Source organism: Plutella xylostella, chromosome 17 (assembly GCF_932276165.1).
Source record: "Plutella xylostella chromosome 17, ilPluXylo3.1, whole genome shotgun sequence".
Classification (NCBI taxonomy): domain Eukaryota; kingdom Metazoa; phylum Arthropoda; class Insecta; order Lepidoptera; family Plutellidae; genus Plutella; species Plutella xylostella.
The window spans coordinates 3,217,812-3,244,892 of NC_063997.1; the positions used below are offsets into that span (position 1 = coordinate 3,217,812).

At 38.9% G+C, this 27,081-nt stretch overlaps 1 protein-coding gene across 4 annotated transcripts; it reads right to left on the reverse strand.

Moving 5' to 3' along the window:
• Positions 1-26,483, reverse strand: LOC105392875 (sodium-independent sulfate anion transporter). Of its 4 annotated transcripts, none has more exons than XM_011564559.3 (8): positions 26,455-26,483; positions 6,542-6,624; positions 6,038-6,143; positions 4,784-5,306; positions 4,127-4,307; positions 2,597-3,067; positions 2,170-2,315; positions 1-1,350 (listed from the first exon to the last, which is right to left on the reverse strand). In XM_011564559.3, exons 1-8 carry the CDS (start codon positions 26,466-26,468, stop codon positions 970-972), a joined length of 1,905 nt encoding a protein of 634 aa, XP_011562861.2. In that variant the 5' UTR covers positions 26,469-26,483; the 3' UTR covers positions 1-969. The 4 variants fall into 4 exon arrangements, with proteins under 4 accessions (XP_011562861.2, XP_011562862.2, XP_037964673.1 ...); XM_011564560.3 differs by lacking the exon at positions 26,455-26,483 and adding an exon at positions 14,863-15,075; XM_038108745.2 differs by lacking the exon at positions 26,455-26,483 and adding an exon at positions 12,451-12,956.
• Positions 26,484-27,081: the final 598 nt, after the last annotated feature.

Consider the following 27,081-nt stretch of genomic DNA (forward strand, 5'->3'; position numbering starts at 1 on the left):
GACTCTCACAGAGTTTATTTTACATTCTATTAGAATTTCTCACTCAGTGTGTCATCAACATCATTAACATAGGCTTCTCATCACATGCATCATCCACCCGCACCGGCGCCGAGGGGTTGCATTCAGGGGTCAGGAGGGTAAGGAAGACTCGCAGTGAGTCAGGGTGGGTCAGATGGGTCCCGATCGGTAGGGTAGGGTAAGGATAGGTCGGGATGCACAACGGTAGGGTGGGTCACCGTGGGTCAGGATGGGTCAGTAAGGGTCACGGTGGGTCAGGAGGGTCGCCGGTGCGGGCCGCGCGGCCGCGTCTCACACGGCGCGCGCGAGTCTTTCACTCAAGTTATTGCTACTGTCTATCCTCTGACGAGCAACGCTTGCCCGCCCCTGGCTAGGCCGTTTAAAGCTTCACGTTAAACTAACTAACTATACACATAAGTAAGTATTTTATTTTGTTTCTATTTAATCGACTTGTACTTTAGTAATCACCTAATTATCACCGTCTTAACAATAAATAGACTATCGACGCTAAAACGTATTTTATAATAATATTTCTTATAATCTGCACCTCTCATCCGCGTGGGGACCCGTGGCGCCGGCGACACGGCACGTGACGGGGCGACACGGCTCGCCACGCGGGCTACGTTAATTGGCTAGGATCACAACGATAGGGAGCGGACGCAGGGGTGTCCCGCTCGAAAAATATTACAAAAATAACGCTCTGCGCGCTGAAGTAAGTACATAATACTGATATTGTCGAGGCCAGCGCCCTCGCTCTCCGAACGGAGACTTACAAAACTACTCACTTGATAAATTCGAACTTACAAGACATAAATATTTACAGGGGGAGAACCTACTTAGTAAATACGAGTTTCTGTCTATACAAATACATAAAATACACATCTGCATCTCAAAATATCACACACGTGAATCTGAATCTCAAAAATAATCGTCATATCGTTCAGGTACGGCTCAGACGGGGGGTTTGTCGTGGTTGGGTAGTGGGGGGAGACGGTCATCAGCCGCTAGAAGCCTATCCAACTCCTCATCTTCGTAGAACACGACGAAGTGTTCTGGCTTGGCAACGGCTTCAAATATTGAGCAGACTGACGGTTTCACATTATAGAAGTAAAGAGGTTGACGGCGGTCGTGGAAGTCGGCAGTTAGTCTTTCAATGCTCTTGGCTGCAGTATAATCTGCGCTGTAGATGTGTGTGCACTCTAAGACGACAGGCATGGATCCGCCGCCGGCGCCGCCCGCGCATTTGGTGACGAGGCGACGCACGTACTCCACTGAAGGGAACATGAGGCACCGGTCTGGTGTCACCATCAGGTATTCTATGCCGCGTTCCGTCTGTAAAGAAGGAAGGGATGTTTAGAATATGGTCAAGAATTATGTAAGTAATTTGTAATATACAGTATTTTGGAGATATAAGGTTTCTCTGAATTATACATTCTCATAGGTCTAGAAATCTCCAAGCTTAATAAGCAGTGAACTGATCATGTGATCATAGATGTCGATGAACTCTTAGTAACTATATAGGCAGACATAGCTATGACACTGTCCCGCCCACCGTATCTGATCTTATATAATACTAGCTGGCCCGCGCGCTTCGCTTCGCCTTAAAAAGTTTTCCCGTGGGAATTCCGGGATAAAAAGTAGCCTATCCCCCTTATTCATAAAAAAGTTAGTGGACGCTTTAGCTATTGAACTGTTTTGTCCCTCTCTGTCAAAGAACAATTTGTTCTCTGTCAGAGAGTGACAGAACAGTTCATTAGCTAAAGCGTCCAGTAACATTTTTATGAATAAGGGGGTTTGTTTTTTCCCAGGGTCTAAACCGTATGTATACCAAATTTCAATCAAATCCGTTCATTAGTTTTGGCGTGAAAGAGTAACAGACAGACAGACAGACAGACAGACACAGTTACTTTCGCATTTATAATATTAGTAAGGATACAGAAGATGGAGTGCTTATATCAGTTAAGCCAAGGACAAAGACTTGTGGAGCCCTTTAGATGAGGCCTACATCCTGGATTAAGTTATTTTGGCATGCTGACGATGTCTATTACTGCTATCGGCACTAGCTATCATGACTCAAAATAATACAGGTTTTTAAGCTTCACTGCCATAATATCACCAGCTTTTCCAACTAGATGGCGCCACAACCCTTACCTTGAGCATCTCGACGGAGAACTTGGGCCTGGCGGCGTGGTACAGGATGAAGATGATGTTGACGACGACGCCGGTCAGTATGCCCAGCTCCAGGGGCAGCGTCAGACACAGGATGAACGTGCCCACGCCGGGGATCAGGTCCAGTTCTGTAGACGGGTGAGGGGTTAAAATATTGAAGGATGGTGATATTATACATGGTATTAAGTTTTTAAGTAGGTAGTTGTGCTAAAAGTTACTTTTTTACTGGCTGTCCATTTAGATATTAAAATTGTATTCATTATGTGATTCATAAGTCATAAGCCACGATATGTTCAAGTCTACATACATTTACAGAGTTATGTGGCCAAAGAGACAGAAATACCTAAAAGTTTAACAGCCTTATTTATCTATATTGGAATAAAAGTAATACAAAAACGTCGGTACTCACTCTTAGCCCTCCACATGGGTTTCACCACATCATATTCCACCATGAACAGTATAGCTGATATGATGACGGCAGCCAGCGCCGCCTTCGGGATATACTCGAAGTATTGCGTGAAGAACTGGAGAGCCAACAGCACCATACATCCAGTGTACAAGCCACTGAACGGAGTCTTAACTCCCGAGCCATTGGAGACGACAGATCTCGCTAGAGACCCGCCACCAGGGTACGCTTGCATGAAAGAGTTTCCGATTGAAACCGCTCCCATGGCTATCATCTCTTGGGTTGCATCTATAGTCTTCCCATCGCTGAACGCCTTGCAGATAGCGATGTCTTCCAGCAGCACTATGAGGGGGATGACGATGATCCCGGAGCCGAGTTCGGAGATCATGTCGAGGAAGTCTGCGGTCGTGTTGTCGGCGCGGACGTAGCTGAACGGAGGCGGTTGGACTGAAGGGATGCCGGAGGGAATAGCGCCTGTGGAGGGAGGTGGGAGTTAGGCTACGATAATATCACTGTCTACTAACTAGCATAAAATATGTAAATGCCATGCTTAATAATAGCCGTATAATGTATAACACATTATAAAAAAAGTGATACAAAAGATGTTTGACGCAAAAATAACTGTTTTGCTAATATTGATTTTTTGTGGGAAGAGTGCTGATATTCATGTCTAGATATATCGCTTTCAATTTGAAAACTGGAAGAGTTGAAATTCACAATCTCTAGAAATGGAGCTGGTTATCGCAGTGTATACCGACAATAGAACAGATTTATGTTTTCACTGAGAATACAATTTCCCTATAATTTACGGTGATACGATTGTGCATGCAATAAATATAACTATTACCTACTTAAGTAAATTAATGCTCCAATATTCATGCTCTTCACGGTTTAATGTGTCACGATGATTCTTAGCATCGTGCTTAAATATTCATAATTTATTTTTAAGCAAATTTTCTCATTTGTGTACCTTTACCGATATGCATGTTATATGGATGGAAATGGGTATGCAAATATTTAATTAGTTCACGTAATTACAGAAATATTTTCGACAATAACACGTTGAACGACCAAGTCGCTCACTCATAGATATAGGTAAATTAAAATGATAATATGCATGAGTTCTAACGATACTCCCAGTATGTTTAGAACTAAACTACTTGAAATGGCTAACTATTTATAAAGTAAGTTCTCTACTAACCGCCTCTAACGCTGTCAGCTGAGGAAGGCACAAACAGAAAACACAATTTGAGCAACGTGACAACACGTAACACCAAAATTACAAGGGCACATCCAGATCAAGGACTCAATCAGCTCCCAATAGCCACTTTCAAAAATATATAGGTAAGTACCTATATTTATGGCGGGATATAAGCCCACAACAGGAACTTTACCCCCTACCAGAATAGAATAGAATAGAAGCTCACAACAGCGCAGCGATCAAAAACTGCACAAGAATTCAAAAGTAGAACAGCTCTTAATCTGGCCGTGCTCGTATCTTAAGATTGAATCACTTTTGATGAATGCACTTACCCATAAGCCTCACAGGAGAAGTACCCTGGGTAGCCACGAACCAGTAGCCCAGCACGCCGGTGGCGACCACCACGATGGCATTCCGGCAGGTCGCCAGCAGCCACAGACACTTCATGATCACCTTCTGACGGATACTCGGCCCGCCTTCGCGGTTTGCGCCTAGCTTCACCATGCCGATTTTCTGGAAGATTCCATGGGGTTTGGTTAGTTTTGACAGGGATTTTGCTGCTATTGCTAGTTTGAAAGGTAATCAGATACATATGATATTGTATTGTGGCACGCTTACATAAAAAGTGTCAAATACATGGGGATAGATTGATAATTGCTGACATTGTGGTTGCATTGCTGAGTTGCTGGATTCAGAATCAGATGGCTATAATATATTATGGAATAAAGAGCAACACAATGCTATAATAGATGTGGTCTAAAAGTAGACTACAATAGATTTATTATTATTATTATTATTAAATTCTTTATTGCACAAAGTAAATTGGTACAAAGGCGAACTTAATGCTAGCAGCATTTTCTACCAGTTAACCTTTGGTGATGTTGAAAAAGTGATTGGTAGTGCTTATGGCTTTGAAGAAGGAAGATGGTTTATATTTAAGTATACGTATCATGGAAATCATGGAATAAAACAAATGAGACGCAACTCACCCGCAAGCTAAGCAGCACGATGATGCAAATAAACCCGAGCACCGGGTCCCAGAGAGACGCCATGTGCAGGTTGCCGAACACGGAGATCCATTGCTGCAGGAACGTGTTTCCCGTAACCGTGATGGCGAACAGGTCCTTCACTTGCGACGTGGCGATCATCAGTGCCACGGCCGACGTGAAGCCTGAGGACACCGGCCCTGACACGAAGTCTATCAGGAAGCCGAGGCCGAGAACTCCCATTAATAGTTCGACGATTCCAGCGAGTAATGTGAGAAGGATGGCTTTTTCGACGACTCCACCGGCGACTTGCCAGGTTAAGAGTGAGGCGATGGCGGTGGGGCCGGCGGGGACAGCACGGCATCCGCCGAGGATGATGTAGATGAAGCATCCGAGGAAGGACCCGTAGAGCCCGTACTGGGGCGGCAGGCCAGCGATGTTAGAATACGCGAGGGATTGAGGTATCACGGTGAGACCGACGGTCACCCCCGCTATGAGATCTCCGATTGCTTTTTCCGCGTTGTATCTGGAATTGAGACGGGAAATATTGTAGTTAAACGGCAGGTAAGTAGGTCTGTTTGCACTGCAAGGTAGTTAAAATATAAGTTAAGTGCCTAGTTGTAACTATTTTTATCACCTGGCTCAAGTCAACCTACTTATTTTCTCGATTACGTCGTACTTATTTACTACCTTTATTAATATAAGGCATTATAAGGTATTGCATCGCATTACATGATTAATTGATCATACAGTTTACAGTTGCAGGAAAACACATTTCTAATTAAGTATTTGGTCAGCTGATGGATAACGGCATTTGCAATAAAATAATGACAAAGCGGAATTGCGGTTATACCGTTCATTGTTTTATTTGTTTGGACACGGACATGTGGTTATTAGTTTAAATTAAATCGATACTATTGAGTCAGAGAGGTATTTTCGAGGACAAAAAACATAAGTGGCCTTATTAGTGTTCGTAAGTGTGCCGTAATTCATGTTTAGACAGTTGAAGATCAGGTGACTAAAATAATTCAACTCAAGGAGTTGAATTATTTCAGTCACCTGATCTACCTCATACGCATTGCAAAAGTTTCACCTTGTTAGGTCTGTATTTTAAATTGATAAAAAAGCCAACCATCGGCCAATATCGATAAGAAAATCACCTACATATCCTGGAATGTTTAGATTGCGCAAAGCAATTCAGATCTGACCAAAGACACAAATACCAGGAGCCCATAACAATCAAGAAGGTATACTCACTCAGGCAGCCAGGCCGTCACCGGGACTCGCTTGTACAGGGTCTTGCGCGTGAGCTTCCGTCGCAGCGCGGCGCACCAGCCCTCGGGGGCTCCCCCGCTGTCCGCCACTGCAACACACAACACCGTCAGACCCTCATTCATAACAACACTTCAACTCCTTGCTTGAGGAATGTAAAATATTTCCATGGGGAAAATATTATTATAGAAATCGAACTGATAAAGAAAATAAGCAAAAATGCCAACCAGACGGGCGAACTGCGATTTCGGACGCCGCATCCTCCTCGTCTATAAGATCCATCGTGAATTCAGGATTCAGACCAATTAATATCAAACAAATCTGAACACGACCGACGCGTGCGCAGGTTTAAACAACACTGGCGCTCCAGACGAGGGTAATATTGAAACGTTGCGGCTAGTTTGATTCGCATCGCTGTTGTTTTATGAATTCGACGCTTGAAAGATACAAAGTCCACGGGGTGGGTGTCGGTTGTTGTGAGACACTCACGTATGTAGTCGTTGCTGGCGTGCTTGTCGTCGGGGGGCGCCAGCGAGCCGGAGGAGGCGTTGTGTTTGCGTCTCGGGATCATCCTGGAACAAGAACACACCATTAACTACCGGAGAAGATTAAAAGCGTGCTAATGGCGGCTTCAATTACATGACGCGAGACTCGTAAAGTCATGTGACTCGCCAATTAGACTGGCCACGTTGGCTTATTAACGGTATCGATGTGTGGTCAATTATTTACAGTCAATCGTCCCAATGGGAGCCCTGCGCGTGCGCAACGAGGATCAATGAGTGCGGGTCAACACGCCGCCGCGACGCACTTCGACCAATGCCGAGGTCGCGCCCGAGCCACTGCTTCTGGTAAATGCTCAATCAAAGCCTGACATATTTATGGCAGGCCCTACGGTATCGGTACATACCTACTAAGGATGTACTATAACTAAAGAGACAATACCATCATTTAGGAGAAATGTTATTATCTTATAACTACTAAGCGTATGGTACGAATTGACATCGGAAATATCGGTATCAGAAAGCTGAAAAATCGTGTTATTTTGGAATTCGATTATTGCGAAAAAATGCTTAGTTTACATATTTATGTAGATGAGAGGAGATGATACCTCAAATGTACAAAGGTCAGAGAACTATGTAGACCTATTAACAAGAAATTTTGCTCAAAAGCCATAAAAATACGATACTACTTCAGTTTTCTTTCACGCAATTCCATACATAAAACCCTGGAAAATTACGTTTAAGTAATTTAATTGCTTTTTGCAGTATAGCGACGACGGCGACATGCGATCTGTTCTTATAAACTTACATTTACTTACGTAAGTTTCAGTTTCAGTCGACTTCTAATGAAGTGCTTGGATACCTACCTAGTTCTTATAATTACCCTCTAATCATGAAGACATTATAAAAGATGCCTACTCATAGGGGTGTTTAACTTATGCACTTAAACTTACCTATGATATAGGTAACTAGGTGTATCTACCTGTTTACGTATGAAAAAAAGTGTAGGTGTAGTGCACTTTTTCAACTTTATCGTGTTAATGATAAATAAAAATATTATCAACTTGTTTAGTATTAAGTAACTATTACTTTACAAAATATAACACCAAAATCAATTACCTTGGCGACGGCCTGTATTTTTATTAACGTAACAATCGCAACATAAGGTGTAGGTACTACATCCAGAGTATTGTATCATTAACTTCATAAAGTTTACAATAATGTATTCTAATTGCAAATGTTGTACCAGGCGCACTGAACAATTAAGAACCTAGAAGCGGATTTCTACTTCAATTAGGCTCGATGAGAAGCCACCGGTCGATCATCCACATTCGCTGCGCGTGTCTACTACCTACTATTAATAAATCGTTAGTGTCGCGGAAAAAAACAATCAATTCGGTTATTTTTTATCAATCTCTAATTCCGATGTTGATTTTCAGATAATGAGACAGTAAAATATTTTAAACTCACTCCGGTCGGTGTTTTGTATTGAAGAAGTTTAATCGATTTTATAGTTGTTTGATTGGATGGCACGCATCGTAGATTTAAAGTTATTTTTATGGTTTGTTTTGTTCGAGATAATGCCTACCCAAAACCCACCTGGCTGGTTTTTTTCGTTTTAAATTCTAGAAGTTTCCTGTCAGGTTTTTAAATGGCTAACATTATTATAATTTTCAAATTTAGAGACACGCAGGTAAGCCCAATTAAAATTATATTTTATTCTATTTTTGTCAATTTATTTGTTTATATTATGAGTACGTATAAAGTTAACTGACCATAAAACTGATATAATTTTAAAAATTATTCAGGCACTGAAGTAATAAAATCTTTCTCAAGCTTGAGTAAATTTTTCTCATGGCAAATTGATAAAATATGGCTTATTTTTGTGTTGTTTACTGCAACGTGATAAGAAATTTAATTTCACTAATTTTAAGAATGTTACGTTTTTACAATAGTTTTATCTCAAAACCTTCATTACAATAATATGTAGGTAAGTAGTTTATTTCTGCACTATCATTATTTGTTCACTAGCTATACTCACTACCTTTAGGGACTGAATACAAATATAAGATTAATGCTTATCTGTTATCCTTCATTTGAAGAGCATTTGATATTATCAGATTTATGTTCCTCATTACAAAAGGTAGTGCACAAGCGCATAATAGACATATTATAGTAAAAGCATAGAAGCTGCAGAAAGCAAAAAGAAAATCATAGAATATCAGCCGTAGGTACCAAATCAAATTCTATTACCAAATCCACTAACATTTGCTTAATTCAACTAAAGCCCCTATAATACCAACTGCAGTAAATAGGTCATACTTAAAAAGATTACTGGAAATGCAAACAATTGAATAATAACGCAACAGTTCCCGCTAGCAAATCTATGAGCTATCATAAGCGCTGTCAATTACGGATTTCAAATTGTGCAGAAAAACGCACATGCATGCTTCTACAATGAGCACTGTAGGCAACACTTGCAGTTGAAATTTAACCCTTAGTACGTAGGGATTCAGTACAGTGTAAAGGTTACAATCAGCTAGTGCCCCACTGTACGATACCATGCACTAAACGGGGTTCCCACGCGACGCGCACGCGCTTACCCAACACTGTTCCTGGGTGAGGAGTCTGCTGATTGAATGACACAGACACGCCACTGCCACGACACTGATAGCAGGCTCTGGATGCAACGTGGCAAAAATACTTGCTATAGGTCTCTAGAAGTTGTCATTTCTTTGATGTGAAGAGTGCGAAAGATTTTGGGGCAGCTATACTACCTACTAGCCGCGCTGTTGACAGAATTTATTTTGCGTATCTTGTATCGTTACTTGAAGAGTCCTGAAACTTCTCGAATAGTCCCTGAAAATCCATGTATCCCAGGGAAAAATACCCTTTTTCGAAATTCAAATCAATGCAAATGCAAGCGTTTACGCTGAGATGTTATGAATTCTTATCTTTGGGGTGCAAGTGACTCTTTTTCTTCTTCAAAATCGGCAATCGATACCGTAATTTTGTACCTTGAGGCTTGAATTTAGCAGACAGCGCCCATGGCTCATTGTACGGGTGTCGACTGTCGATGACAATCACACATCGCTACTGGTTTTTGCCAACTATGAAAGTCTCTCAATGCTGAGATCGAGACGCGACAATAAATAAGGAACGGTAGCTATTGTTGCTGGTCACAGAATTGCTATTTAAATGGACATACGCAAATCAATTTAACTTTAAAATGTTGTGCGTCGGTACATTAGTAGATAGATATTGGGGCAGGTGTAAAAAGGGATAAAAGGATCAAACATATATGTATGTATATCAAGATAAAAGCCTCAGAGACAGCTACTTGTATATTTATTTATTTCCCTTTTCTCATGTGGTATTCACTAGAAGTCAATGCCATTGCCTTTTTCAGCAAAATAACAATACCTACATAGCAACTAGAAACCGAAATAAATAATTCAAGAACCTTTTGTAAATGTATCTCATTCAATCCCCAAGAATTTCAAACGCAAAGATTACTTAAATTTCATTTGCGAAATGGATTAAAAGATGATACGATAAGAAAATAAAACCATATCGTAAATATGATGATGGTACAGTATTAAGACACTTTAGAGCGTAATAACAGTTAGCATGGTTTCGACCTAATAATTACGTTGTTGTGCCACGTGTCCCATTCGAGGTTCATGTTGCATTCAATTGGCCACACGATACGCCCGATAACATCGGAAGATATACATGCGAAGAAAGTGTGGTGATACTAACAAACGTTTAGGTTGAAGTTAACCAGAAAATCGAAGCATAGAGATAGGATTGGTGAATTATTTGTAAAAGATTTTAGAACAAGAACTGGATAATAATGAAACGGTGCGTGGTTAAGGTCGCCGCTTACCCGCACTATCAACATATTAAAGGTTGTAAATAGTTGGAATTTACGTAAAGGACGGAATCTGTCTACTGTTTTAACATTCACTTTTTTAATATTAATTCTTTTGGTACGGTAAGATAAAGGAAACAGTTTAATTCTTAACTACGACATAGCATGGGAATATGTAAGCTGTTTTATGACGCGGGTAAAACCGAAAATAGGTTATAATTTATTCTTATCGATCGCGACAAATCAAGACTAATAAATTGAATCGGAATGAGAGCGAGCTCATGGAATAAAGGATTTGATTATTTGTTGTTATGGAATCGTTGGGACCGAAAGCAATTAACCTACTAAATAGGAACTGTAGGAGATAATACCTAGCTAAATTACCTACCCTAGGTCAGGATACGAAATCTTCCATTTGGATTATTAATTACCGAATCTTCTTATTGTAAAGGTTAACATTATGAAAACGGAGACTTTGATAATTACAAAATGTAGTTACTTACTCGATTTTCTATTTCAATGTAAATGAAATAGGTACTGAACTATCAAACCGATGTCACAATCTCAGCATTAATTATTTCAATCTGTGTGTTTCATTTGTTTTGTTTTAAATTTCTTATCAAAAACTGTGGGTGGTTTCATTCATTCGACGAGTGCAACATTTTACCAACCGAATAGAGTTATTTAAATTCACCCTTTCATTCTGTTAAATCAACTCGGCACGGCTGTTGTTTAGTACTTAACTTGCCCTTTTAAAGTTTATGTTGACAGTAAATCGGGACCACTTCTACAACTCGGAGCATTGTCCGTATTTTCGCCAGGTGCTGCTCGGAACTGGTTTGTGTCCATCTGCCGATTTCTGTGTCAGGGCCAATTTATCAATAATCAGCAAAATTTCTTGGACTCCTAGTGTGTTTACTTTCACATTTAAAATCTCATTCTGCATTCTCTTCTGTATCTTTTAGGCGATTTACGTCTGAACCTTTTTTCCGAGGCTTCCAGACTGAATTTGCTTCGGATTACATTACGATGCGCATATTTTTTCTCTTACGCGTTGCGAGCCAGCGTATGAATAACTCGATGTTTCAGGAGGTTCGTGACAGTACACGCTCCATGTCGCAGCCGGTTCTGTGGCTATCACTGCTAATAATCAGTTGGACGCAAGTGTTTATTTGCTAGTTCATATTTTTAATGACTCATACACATACCACACATCACACACATGTAATGTATCTTGTTCTACGCTTGCTGTAGTTTCAAGTAATAATAAAAATATATGCATGTGGAGTTTGAGGAAAATTTGTCAATTCGTTTGAATAAGGTTTTTAAATAGGCATCATTAATCAATTGTAAGAACTAATGAAAAGTGCTTTTAAATGACCTCCGTCCGGGGAAAGTAGAGTGGAGCTTATTCTATAGTGGAACACAAATGATTAAATGGTAATTAGTTTAATTGTTAATCCCGTGTCTTAATTGTAATGACTAATAAGAATATATTGATAGATACAATGATGCTTGGCAACAAATATAGCATTTTCATATTTTCGATGAATTTTCAAAACTTTATTTTTGTCGATAGAACCCTATCAATATTTTATATTCTGCTTATTAATACGTAGATAATATTTCGAACAGTAAAATTTATGCCTTTACAAAAATATTTTCAAACTTAGCAGAGTGCTAAAATGTTCCATGTTTAAAGAAAGTTTATGTAAACGTAGCTCGGGGAGTACCGGTTTTTTGAGGAAAATATTCACGAATATATTTTTTCGAAATCGTATTCTTAAGCTTTTAAGTATTTAAAAGAGTTGGAAGAATTTCTTTGATATTTAAAAATATTCATGATAATATTTTGGCTAAGCTTTTGCGCAGGCAGTGCGGTCGAGATTATCGGCAGATACATTTAGGTATGTACAAAGGGTCTCGAATTTATTTTTAGCGGCGGCGCGACGTCCCGGCTGTCTCGCCGGCGGGGGCGGCTCCCCGTCTCGAGGACCTCACCACCAACACGGCCACAGACTCACTTGAATACTCCTGCAGGTTTTAGCTCGGCACGTTCTCGCAATTTCTCCGGCCAATTAGAACGAAAGCTCCGGTTAGGTAAGAGCCAGGGTCCAGACACTCACTTGTACTGCGAGTGGTGGCTGTCAGGCCGCGGCCGGTGTCAGGGGCAGGCGGGCGGCGGGGCGGCGGCGCGGGGCGCGGGCGGGGCGGACGTCGTGCTGGCGGGCGCCGGGCGAGCGGCGCGGGGCACTGTTGACAGTGAACTGGCGGCTCGCAGCCCGCGCGGCGCGAGGAGGCTGCGCGCCCCCGCGCCCCTCTCTCCCGCCGCAAGCTCCATCTAATCTCGAGCTTATCGGTGACGATGACGAGTGGCTCTGGAGACACGTGGACCGTGGAGGTGTCTGGTCCGAGCCGGCACAGCAGCGGCCCGCGCAGTGCCGCGCTCGCTGCACAATCATCGATTGCAGGCGCATGGCGGCTGGCCTTGACCTTGTGTAGCGAAATGTAGCTATACAGAGCAACGTTGAGTACGTATGTACGTATAGCCACCCCGCACGCCTATAGGACCCTGTCGTAGCCGAATGCGTATTGTGAAGTCGGAGGGGTCGCCCGACGCTGGCAGTAAACGTGTTAATGCTATTGAGTTAGGGAATGGTTAAGTGAATTGAGTATCCAAGTTGCCAACGTTGATTTGCAACGTTGTATGTAGGTAGTTATTGAATTATTTTTATACTCATAATTAATAGATTTTACTCCTGTATCTTTATGTGGGTTCTTAAAATTGTAATTTATCCACACTGAATAGAATGTCATAGAATAAAAACACAGCAATTTCAATGATTTTTTAGGCAATATTTATGAATTTTCTGAGGATTTTTCAATAATGTTGTTCAGCATGACCCTTCGATCACTTTGTTAATTTTTTGGGCATGCCATATGCATCCCGTTGGTACATGGTACCTACATCATCTGAAGTGGCCGCTTATCTATTTGTTACTACTCCAAAGTAGGTATGTAACTGAAACTGATAAATTAATTGTAGGAATTCTTCAACCAATTAATAGAATGCTAAAACCGATTAATTTATTGTAAACAATAAGTTATCTTACCAATTAACTATTCTTTATACACAATCGCAAATTCATTGAGTATTATTTTTGGAAACCCAACGGTATCACTTCTGAATATGAAGCCAGGTCAGTAAACGGCTTATTTTTAACACCGCACTGTCTGATTAGAAAGTTAAATAAAGAAAATCAAGAATTATTGAAACCATTACACAGATAAGCAAATAGTTTTTTTAATACCTACTATAAATAGGATTCAAAAGGCAATAATTTTACATTTTACAAGACAGATTCTTTGTTTCATAATATTTTTTATTGTACCTAAGCTTTTTAATCTCTTTAGTATAACCTATAATAAATATATGTCGGATAAATAAAATAAGTCTCTTCTTATTATAACTCTTCAAACATCACAATGACCTCAGTAAAAAAATCACCGAAAATAACTTATGTTTCACCTATTTTCATAAAAACAATAGACATTTCTAGTACATCCTTGTCTTGGTAGGTTTTGTCTAAACTTAACTAATAGGAACTATCATACTTAACTCGAATTATCTACGCTCATATAATATATCGGAAAGAGGCCTTTGTCCTGACACCCCTTTATTCTTTAACAATGAGGCCAAAATAAAATGTTATCTACCTATTCTGAGAAACCTTAAATAGGAGCAGTTTATGAAATTTGGTAAGCAAGAACCTGGATTAGAACACATTGGCGTTTTTTCCCGGAAAGGGAAAAGATTTCCCCTTTTTAAGAGGAAGCTCGCGGCAACTGCTAGGTAAAACTCGTAAACGTATAGAAATTAATTTACATACATTTTAATAAAATCCATAAAATATCAAACTAGTTTTCGTTGCTGACGGTACTCGCTAATCACGAGGAAGGAGCGTGGTGGTGACGAAACAGGAATACCAGATAGCGATACACCGATACGAACGCTTGTGGTCGGCGGACGACAGAACATGATACAACAACATAGGTAGATGCTATGACAAAAGTAGGTACCTACTTACATGATGTAGGTATAATATGTATAGTTAGGAGCAATGAAACAGTAATGACAGGTGGAACTCTTTCATTGCTCGCGAGTGTAAGTTTCTTTTTAATTACCGTCTCTTAGTAATTACTAATTCGACAGCAACAAATGAACACCAGGCGTGCGCGAAACGTAAGTGATTTTTAAATCAGCCCTAATTGCAATATTTACTGATTCCTTATCGGGAATGTGCTAATGTGGATACCTACTCGTATATTTTTTTATAAAATATAATATGACCATAGGTACAATCACTATATTATTGTGCCGGAAGTAAGTAATAAAAAGCTTTTGTAAATAAAATAACGTAAAAATATACACTTACATAAAAATATAAATATGAAGCTAATCAATAAATGAATGGCGACGGTTTTGTTAACGTTATTCACAACACTCACTGCACTTAACACTTTGACTCTGCAAACGAAACTACCATATCTTATAAGGCGTACACTATTTTTCTGCAGTCAGAAGGTAGGTTTATTTGATCAAATAAAAAATGAAAACATTACGTCTGTTATCAGAGCGCGTTTTGACAGGAAACCGGTAAGCCCGTAAGTCTTAGAAAATCACACAGAGATTTATTAGACGTCAAGTAGGTGGAGTGCGCGGGCGCTTATCGCGACAGCTGTCATTATAATGTCGCTCCGGGCTTTGTGACGTCACGATACATCACATTCCACAATCGTCACATCGCAAAAAAGAAATACGAAGGTAGAAATTAGAAATTGCGAATCCACGATAGACCGGCCGTGGCTGTATGAGGAAGACCCGGACTCAGGCCTATGTTCAGCAGTCAGATATAATATGTACAGATAAATTACTAAAAAGCAATAACTCTGAATTTATAGAAAGAACTTCAAGTTTACAAGCTTTTATTGTAAGCGTCATTGTGATACTCGTTTTTTGGTAAGTATCTATAAAGCCATGTTGATAGCAATAGAAGGCAGAGATACTAACCAGACACAGATATCACCAAGACAAAGAAAAAAGATTATCCCTAGGTTTACTACGAAATAACACCTAAGTGGGTACTTAAACGCAGGACAAGACAATTGATCTAATCTCAAACACTCGGACAAAATCCATATGTCTCGGAGTAATCTTGGCTTCTGGTGATTATTCTGACAAGTTATTTACATTACACACACATGTATCTGAGTCTCACGTTTGCGTGTATGTGACAATTCACGTTTTCATTGAAACAATACATTTTGTACTAATATGTCTAAAGGTAGTCATCGATGATATGCATCGTGAGGAATTTTTACTCAACTTCGTAAAATAAAACGCCTATATTATAATGAGCTAGATATTATGTAGATATAGCCTATTACATGTATACTAAGTATGTATAATTAATTTTAAAATTTTACTTCATTTTGCCAGTTTAGACTGGTATTTTAATGATAATTCCCACCTACTTAAAGAAGAAGACCTAAGTTTTCAGGTTTAATAATAATAGTAGGTATATTAAGTCACATGAGGTATTCATAATATGAAAAATTTAAATTTTACGGTCATTTAAATATTTTTTGTATACTCTAATAACGTTAGATTACTCATATTCCGACGTAAATAAAACTTGAATGGATGTACCTAATACTGGGGTATTATTTACGCACACATACGATAATATTATAAGTAATTTATTGTCATAAGTGGAAAAGTTTCAAGTTGTCTCGCAATTTAATTTACATGATTTCAAATTACCACGCGTATTTTACTCAAACTAAAACAGTAATCACAGTATGGATTTAAAATACCTTCATCCATGAAACGAATATAGGTACCTACATTAATAAATTTTATTGTTATAAATAACTATTAATAAGTTTGTTATTTTCCCGGGGAGAGATCTTCTTTTTTTGTGTCAGTGAACATGCGAATTTTTATATTTGTCCAGACCAAAAAGAAGCAACTTTGGGGAGAGATGTGAAGAGGAGTACTTACATAAACAATGAGTGAGGCACATTGTTTATTTTCGGTTCTACGCTAAGCCCAAAATATGATGTTGGTGTCAACTCATCAAAAAAATGTTTCCAGTAACACTTCGATGATATAATAGATAGAGACTAAGTATCTTAATTATTACCTGTGGAGTTTCCATCCGTTTCTTTGTGATTGAAAGGTTTACTGTGAAACATTACATGAACAAACAACATGCAATAATTTATTTACTTATCATTACGACGAAAGCAAACTGTCTTTATTTATTAGTTATTGATTACGTATTTGTCTGCGGATCGATTTTTTTCAATAATAATTCTGGGTAATGAATAGACAGGTGTTTTCTAACAAAGGAAAAAGACAATACAACTAAGCAGTTATAACCGATTACTATTAAATTGTAATCTGATTAGACCTTAGTATAGGTAAACACATATAGGATAAATGCTTAGTATATTTTTTCAGACTTATACTACTGCTACTTTATCCAGTATGTCACAAAATGTGTACAGCAGAATGCCATAGTTAACTGTTTCAGTCGGATTGTATTACATTTTTCTTTCTTTCTTCTTTCTTTTTACATAACGGCTAGCGTTTATCAAAAGTGGTTGAGAGGAGTATATAATACGACTGCGACACATAGAAAACCACAAGTAGGTATTGTCCGCCATTATTTATATTAGGATAGCACAGTATAGTCAACAGCACGTGTTAGATACTTAATTTATTCATAAATTACATTATTATCGGAACGTCAATGTTCAGGCCATTTACTTCTACTCACTTCATTCATTCACTACTACGTAAGTAACATGCATTTACATAACATATTAATATGTATAAAAGGCCAATTAACTTTATAAGAAAGACACTGCAATATTGTTAAATGCCATTTTCTCTATACGAAATTAAGACAAAATAACAAATATCCATACTTACAAACTATCGCTATTATGATATTAGTAGGACGGGATGATCGCCTCGAAGTTCATCAGTAGATTATAGTATGTTCCTTGACCCGCTTAATTAATTAATAAAATTTAATGCTCGTTTAATATAGTATTTAAATTTGAAAGCGCAGCGTGCGTTGAATTCTTCTGAGGGTGCACCCGGGTGCTACGCGCTACGACGTGCTACGAAGTGCTACGACGTAGCGGCGGGGCCCATTCTGTTTGAACTCTTTCATAGGATCCTTGGTTTTTAGTTTTACTAGCAGATTTATTTTAAATCTTTTGGTAGAATTATAACATGCATACCTACTTATATTCACGACTGTTATCCCCAAAGGGATAGACAGAGGTGATTCGCAAGCGAGCCATCCACTTTTCGCTGTAGGTACATTTGTAGTCACGAGAAATATAACTAATCTAAAATCTAACATCGTAACATTAATTACAAAGTAAGACTCATATTGTTTATTCACAATTTCGTCATCTCCATCAACTAAAAATAATTGCCGGGTTTGGTAAAAATAGAACTTATACATAAACATAATCAAATTTAAACAGTTTGTTGTTAAAAAACGCTAATTTATTTTACGAGAACATTTTGTTTGTTTAAAGTTAAGTCATCACGTCAATAATACTCATACGTAGGCAAAGGTGTAATAATTACAGTAAGTATACATATTATTAACATAGGTATGTATAAAAATATAATAAAGTAAACAAATAGTATTCTTCTTCAGGTTACTGCACGATACATATCTCATTCAAGATTCATTTGCATCTTTTCACTTGTATCTGTCCAAAAAAAAACTGTTAATATTTGAACCCGGGGTATTCGAAACTCAGTCAGAGTACTAACACCTGGACTCTTTTTTTATTTTTATTTCAAAAAAGTGGTAAACGCTTACGACTGTAATCCCCAAAGGAGTAGTCAGAGGTGAATCGGAAGCGAGCCGCCCGCTATTCGCTGTGCATTTGTACTCACGTGATAGCTCGCGAGCCGTATCGCCGATATAGGCAAATATGAGAGCTAAATAATATTATAGGCACTTAATCACAACGACTATTTGGTTTGTCTATCTGAATGTCTTATTGAGGGAGATAGCGAGTTCCTACGACGGATGCCTTGTTTGGTGCCTCTTGTTCTCACATGACGCAGATAAAGAGCTACTGTTTGTGATCGAATCAAAACATGACCATTACATGTTGTGATTACGTTCAGATATGCTTTATTGATGATGCTTATGACGATAATAGTAGCCAAGGTTCACTTTATAGTATGGAAATAATACCTACGTTAGTCGTACATTGATAATGATAGCCAAATGTATGAAGCAATTGTCTCAAAAAACAAAGGATGATAGACGTTATTGGACTCAACTCGTAACTCGAAAGCTAGCAACACGCAACTATCCAAGTACGCAGAGAATCTACAGCAATTTTTGCAACACCATGTAGAGAAGCATTAGCAAATTCCTGTAGTTGTTTTGAGCCTCCTGGCATGTATACTTGATGGCTGATGCCTAAGATGGTCCAATTTTTTTTGTTCGATGGTACATACATCATGAGTTATTTGTAAGGTTTGCACAACACCTACAAGACGACAGTGCAAAAAGTATCAAAAGGTCAGCAACTCAAAATTAAAAACTGAAATGCATACTGGGTTAATTATGAGTATTATTTATTACTCAATGTGGGCTTGTAAGGTAAACCAGCATGCTTACAATAAAATATACATAATTTTCACCAAGAACAAAAAAATAAATATAGTATATACAAAGAGGCGGCATTATTGCTTATAGCAATCACTACCGGACAACCCTCATTGGAGTCACAAAACTGTTAACGTGTTAAATAACAACATGGACCGCCCGGCCACTATCAAGGTTGACGATGATAAATATTGATATAGAATAATAAAATAACTTAGAGCAAAAAGTTAAATAATTCGATGGTAATTATCTGTATCCCATTTACTGTAGCGAATTAAATAAAAACTCACACAAAATGTACAGCGTCATTATGTTGCTATTACACTGAGATAATTGGAAATATCAGTGCTTTTTGTGACTGAAAAAACGTTACTGAATAATACTCTGCCTTCAACGCGCCAACATGCGTCTACTATAGGTACTGGACATAGGCCTTAGTACAGATGGGGGGTATTACAGCACAATCAGACTGAAGGGCTAGTACGGGGCGCATCAAGAGTTTTGCATCGCGCTCACTCACATCACGCAGCCTCAAGAGCGAGCGCGACGGAAAACTTTTGTCACGGCTTAATAGCGGCCTGTGCTATACTGGCTGAGCAATGTAAAAGATCTACTTAGGTACAAAATGTCGACAAAGGGCCCAATTTTTTTAAACATTAAATAACAATTTCAACACAGTATCTACGTTTCAGTTGATATATTACGGAGGAAAAGCAGCCCCAGGATCCTTTCCTACCTCTTGAGGAAAAACTTGCTCCCGGTAACAGTCTTCCCTGGCACATCTGGAAGACTCTAAATCGGTTGCGAGCAGAGGTAGGCTGCTGCAAGGACAATCTCTGTAAGTGGGGCTATACCGTTGGTACCAACCTATGCGACTGTGGTACCGCCCCCCAGACTATGGAGCATTTACTCTCCTGTCCCCTGTGCCCTTCCACCTGCACACGGGAAGACTTACTCCAGGCCAACCAGAATGCTATCAAAGTTGCTTCTTTTTGGTCTGGACAAATATAAAAAATCGCATTTCACTGACACGAAAGAAGAAGAAGAAGTTGATAGTATTTTGATCCGTTGTTACTTCTATACAGACAGCGTCATTAAGCAGCCTTTTCCGTTTAGGAGCAATTTGGTGCTACTCGTTTTGTCTCTGGAACTGTTTCATTGCTCGTGAGTGTAGAATACAATAAGGAAGTGTTACTAATTTCATTGAATGGTCACATAGAATAATGGGAAATAAAATGGTACAATTTATGTGACCGCTCATTGATGGATGTGAATACTTGTACATAAACGAAAACCGCAAGTTTTGTTGGTTTCTATTTTAAAGCAATGCAATTGTGTGTCATTTTTCAGGCACATCCAGGACTACAGAACAAATACTCGTAGGTACTTATTTAAAGAAGAACCTGGGACCTTGATGTCTTAAGTTTACGCACAGCATAATGAACCGTTGTTATCAGTCGTTTCTCTTTAACAAGGTTACTAATTTTATACTTTTTACGTTTTACCACTCTGGAAATTGTGATTTCTATAATAAAAACTTTTTATTATAGAAATCACAATTTCCAGAGTGGTAAGCAGAAAATGTTAGTGCCTATATTAAATTTATTTATGTATTCCCTTATTTTTATTACTTATCCTATATAAACAACCTATGACTTGGCTTGCAGGTGAACCCGTTAATCCATAGCATGCAATTATTTGCATAAAAACCCGCGGACAGAATTCATAGCGAATAACAATACTGAGTCCCGCAAATAGATAAACAGATACACGGAAAGATTATGATGTTGATACAAGATCTATTGAAACAATAAGTGTAATATTCCACAGATGTGTTGATGCGTTCAAGGCTAAAGGTACTGTAGGTATGACTCTGTATGTATGTATGGTGTTTATTTCATTTTCATCAGGTCACATAGTATTACTACTGGCTGTTTTATTGTCATTGATGAAAGTCCGGTTTTCACCCGAAAAGCGGGGTGTGGGGTGTCCTTATGTTGACTTGTGTTTTGATGTGTGTGTGCCCGTGAGTGTGTATGTATGTGATATCGAAGATTCCTTAAGGGTGGGTTGCACCATTTAACTTTAACTATTACAAACGTCAAATCCCTTGACGAGAGAGATCAATCTTCAAGACATTTGACGTTTGTAATAGTTAAAGTTAAATGGTGCAACCCACCCTTAAGGGTCTATCATCGTTAAACGTTTTTAAAAATATTATAAATACTGCAGTTAAGTAGGTATACGCAAGTTTTCAAGTTTTCACTTAATCAAAATCAATTGTAAATACATTTTGGAAGTTTTAATGTTGGTATTATAATAACCATAAATCCATTTATTTCAGGCCAAAGCACAAGATCATACCTACGTTAGTGTACTAGCCAAGTACATTTAAAACCAATTCCGAACTTAATAGCTGAAGCCTTGAAAACGACATAACCAATAACCGCATCAAAGCTCCCGAGTCAAGTCTATTCATATTTTAATAAACTTCAGGTACGAGGTGGGGCTATATTTAGCTGCCCCCCCCCCTTTCGTGCCCAGTTGGCGCCCCCTTCGTCCCCAGATGCCGCCCCCGCCCGGTGACATTGGTAAGGTTGCACGCAACAGGCCAGGCGTTAAGCAACAAAACGCTGCTACGCTTATAAAACTCGTTTAACGCTTTGCATGTATGTAGGTAGGTTCTATGTTTTACATTCGTTTTAATTCATGGGAAACATACAGGTATATATAGTAAGAGATTGGATGGCCCATTGGTTAGCAACGGCGACTTTTAGCCCGTTGATCCCTGTTGGTTTCTTGGTTCGAATATGGTTTAAATGTGTATTTATAATTGTTTTCTAGGATTCTCTGTAAATATGGCAACAGAATTCATTTTATTACTTTGGTATTAATATGATTTCAGTTACAGTAGGAGAGTTTTAACCCTAGGGCTAGTATGTCCTACAATCTAGAATTTAGATTGTGTAATTTTCATAATTTATTTGATATTGGATAAGAAATCTAATTATTTAACGCATATAGCTACCTATATGTTGATAGTTAAGAGCTATGCTGTTTCTCTGAAGGATCTTATCAGAAATTAGGTCAAACGTCAGAAAACGAAGGCTACCGATAAAGCTTATAAAATCTGCAAGCTAAAGTTGCAGTGGTCCGCTTAGATACATGATATCGAGAAGAACAACCGATCCTGATGATGATGACCAGTTGGGTTACCATCACCGAACATTAGCAATCAACAATCACTAAGCAAGTATATAAGTAGCCTCACTCGCTTGTCAAATCTGACATTACTTGTATGGATCTGACAGATGTCTAACAGGCGGTGCTTATGGATTGTTATTGTGTGCTTGTGGATGTTATTTGCTAATTTGTTGCTAGATTATGAGCAGTTCCATAGAAGAATTCAAAATCGTTGGAGAAAATGTATAGCATTTTTTCTATTTTATGACTACCAGTAAAATCGTCAATAGTATTTGCTTTTCAAGATATTGATAGCCTGAGCTAAGCATCAGTCATTCACTGTCAAACTGTCGAGTGTGGTGTAGACATGAGCTGAACTTTGATTATACTCGTGTAATGTACACTCGACATTCCCTCTTCAATTTGCACTCTTCTGTCGGTAGAAATAAGATCGATGTAAAGTTCTGAGTGGTAAACAACACTGCTGCTACTGTACTTATCGTGAAAGGTAACAAGTTACGTCAGTTGATAATAATGGCTCGTGCTAGGGATGTCGGGATCTAATGGTTTTCGAGGAACTTGTCAGGAATAGAGCTTTAAATATTGATGAACAATACTGCTTTCTAGATGGTTTCGACGTAGTGATATCGATATGTTTTGTCTGATTAGTGATTGATGAGTCTTTTTGAAGGTATTTAAGAACGCAAATATACCAATTAGCAATGTTGTACTACAAATATCATAGTTAACTTAAAAATCGTTGTTAACTAGTATCACAATAGTGTTACTTTTTATTTTTTATAATGAACTCAAGTAGGTATATCTAAGAATACAGTTTTTTATACACTTTATAAAAAAAGCATTTCCTATTATCAGTTATCACCAATTCGCCAGTAGTGGATGGCTGACTGAGGTACGAAAGCCGTGACTACTCGTGTTAGACGAAGCCTAAGTTCATTTCGAGCTTACACTAACACTTACGCAGCCCTATTTGCAAAGCGCTATTCGCATGTGAAAGTTCCCCCCCCCCCCCCCCCCCCATTCCTCAACACCCCCCGAGTACAGAACTTACCACGTGCACTTCTTCTCGCCATATACTTACGATGGGTATATTGAATGAGCAACAAGAAACTTTACCAACAAGTTACCACTATACGAGTTACTAACCCAATAATATCCCTGGTCTTTTTTTGTTATAAGTATAAATGGCATTAATGTTTCAATAAGCTCACGCTAAAATAGTCATATACAGAATTTCTCCTGACCTACAACTCTCTAAAGACACTGAACCTTACCACGCTAGCACCTCGCGTTCAATAGACCATTGGGTCAATTTGGTGCCCTTGCTCGTTTAAGGAAGCCGTCGAGACACGCCGCTCGGGAAAAAGGCCGCAAGTGAAAGAAGTGGGTTTCCCGTAGGACCGGTTCGTCTTGTGTAACAGCAGGCCGTTGACCCGGGCAGGGTCGCAGTCATGTGACTCCGGGGGAGAGGCGCGGGGTGAGGCCGGACTGGTTTACTCCATTGAAGCTTGTCACGTGACATATGCAAGTACACTGCTGGCGGCTCGTTTTCCTTAAGTTAGCAGCCCTTTTTCACGCCATTTTGGGTCATTGTCGTTGCTTGCAGAGTTCAATGGTGATAGCATGCTGAGGTGTTCTATCTGGTCATCTTCATCAGGTTTTCCTGACTGTTGCAATCTAATTATGATTTCCTTTGCGCAACTATGATGCTTATCGCTTTGGATCTGTATCTGACCGGTTTTTATATTAAATTAGCAATAAAGATAGTTAGGAGTGCGTCAGCAGTGTAGCACAGGTTGAGGCTCTGTGACGTCACCACACTCCTTACCTTGCGCCGGCGCAGATCGCTGACACACTCTACGACTATAGATCTCGACTCGCAGATAGATCCCTTTCTTTGCATAGAAAGTCTATGTAAATTTTCCATCGGACGCCCGCGGAATCGTAAACAAACCCATTTACATTGACACTGATCAGTCTAAAACTTTCCGGTAGTGAAATCAAAGGAGACAAGCGGAGATAAGATAGGTCGTGATAGTTATAGACACATTCGCCCTCACTCTCATCATGAGATTTGGCTTCAATGCCAGCACCTGTCTGGGACCGGCATTGTAAAGATTATGTCTGTGGGTATTCCCTACAACCACTATACTAACTCGAGTTTTGGCTTCGGATTTCGTTCCAATTTAAACCTTTATCCTGTGGCATAGGATCAGGAGCATCTACCCATGTGTTGGGCAGATGGCTCGGGGTGTCTGGGACCGGTTCTCCGGTACCTGCGCCGGCGCACCCGTTCCCCCCGCGCCTTCCTCTCTCCCCCCTCGCCCGCCCCCATGTCAACAAGCACACGTGCTCTCTCGTTCACTATGAATCACACTTACACAACCAGAGAGCTCACACTGAAGGTCGCTAGATTATCATCGAGATTGGACGATGGTTTGTTTATAAATTTAATGACTACCGGAGACCATTGCCTTACCCAATGAATAAGGCAATGGACTCAGATGAAGATCTATGAGGAAATATTGTTAGTTATAGGAAATTAATTCAAAGGAACATTGTAAAACCATTCGTTATCTGATTCCAAGTGTATGATTATTTTCAAGTCTGCGTCGTCCAAGATTATCTTCAGAGCTAATTACGGTATTACAGTAAAAAAGAAGACCACATGGTAATACACACTTTACATATTGTAATTACTATTCCTATCATAAAGGTCAGCAACCTGAAGTTATAAAAACATCACGGCAAAAACACTGCATTGAGCAGATTCAAATCAGCTTAACGAAACGGCTCGTCAGTTGTCAAAAAGACTGACAACGCACAAAGGAAGTGGGTAAGTACATACGTACCTGCCCTGCTCACACAAAAAAAGTATTTTGAACCATTAATAATAACGGTGTTTGTGTTTGGCAAACAGAGGCGTTATGTATGTAACATTCGTATTATTTGGTGTAGATTTCACCGAGTGAGTCACGCCACGCGAGCGGCAATGCGCCCTGAGAGTGACAACTTTGCAAATATTATGCAGACTCTTAGCAATGGAGGGCGTTATGCATGTAGTCGTCAGTCAGGTATTCATTATTTTCCAAGTATTCCTCCTTTCTTTCATTACTGTTCAGGACTTTGACGTTCATGATGTTAACACTAAGCAAGTCATCATCACTGTCAGGCACCAATAATCTTTCATACCTGCCTATCGATGACTACATGTTCATTGTTCACCGCTCAGTTCTCTCTCACCTTCGTCATCAATGACCAGTTTAAAAAGGTCCTCGGTCTAGCGGGCGTTCCATGTTATCTTTTGTTCCCGCTATCAGCTTAAAGCTTGGAGATTTTTTTATACTATGTGAGTAACTTTAGTCTTTTAAGAAGTTTGCCTTATTTGTTATGCGATATCCAGAGAATATCCGAATACTCATGTACAAAATAGTGGACCATGAAATCCACTAACAATTACCTAGAAACTTATATGCATATAGCATTTTTCATTTTTACAAATGAATTTTTTGTAAGGTGTGCACAAATTTACTTTAGCAATCTGCCATTACCTGCCTATTACCTGTTACGAATGATAAAATAACATAATTCCGAAAAAGATCAATTACCCATTCTTGCATAATACCGTCCAATATGTTATGATAAGCTTCTAAGCACATCCTACAACACACGAGTACTTATACAGATTATAGTAATTAAATAATGTGGAATATAATAACGTCAACGCAATTATAGGCTTAACTGTTTCATTCTCAGGCACTCTTTTAACTAAATAAACGGTTTTCTGCAAACTTGGTGCGTATTATGTGATCAAACAACAAACAATCACGTGGCCTAAGCATGTATACTTACTATGTTTTATCGAACCATAAAAAATAAATACTTTTGTTTGCGTTGCGATAAAACAGTAACAAATAATTTTGGGCTACAAAGAAAAAGAGTTTTCACAGTGATTTTAGTAATTTTACACAATCTTTGTTTTTCAGTAAAGTTTACATCACATGACATGACTTTAAAAGTAAATATGTAATACTATTGGGAACGCGGCAGTCATAATGATTGGAATAAATAAATGTAAATAAATCTGATTATTTTTTTACTTACATCTCATATCCCATGGTGGAATTCTGCGATTTCACAATCATTTGTTCAAAAACCACTGATAATAATAACTTAAAATAATTCGAAAGCAGCTCCAGCCAGTCAAACCAACAACAACCAACTCAATATGTATATGTAGCCAACTACTGAAAATAAATTGTATCAACGGAGTGTTCATAATATGCGTAAAATTGATTTTCTATTGCAGAACCGTGAGTCATCGTCAATGGGAGCCTTGAAATTTCAAGTCATTTAAATTTAGTTCTTAGGGTACTAAGAATACATTATAGAGGTACGTGTATGTAAGGGTACCAATCTCCGTCTTTGAACGTTTTTAAGCGTCTAGCCAAACGTCCACTGCCGGCTAAACTAAGTTAGTTCGCATAGTTAAGTCAGTTTTTCATAATATTTCATATACATGTGCACCGCAAACTATGCACTAAGTACTCGTATGTATGAAAAACTGGCTCAACTATGCGAACTAACTTAGTTTAGCCAGCAGTGGACGTTCGGAGTTCGGCTTCTAACTAGGGCTCACTATCTTAGAAATATAGTAATTTGATAGCCCTCTCCTGATACTTTTATATCAATTGTGGAACTAAAACTATTTATTTATTTCTAATACTTATA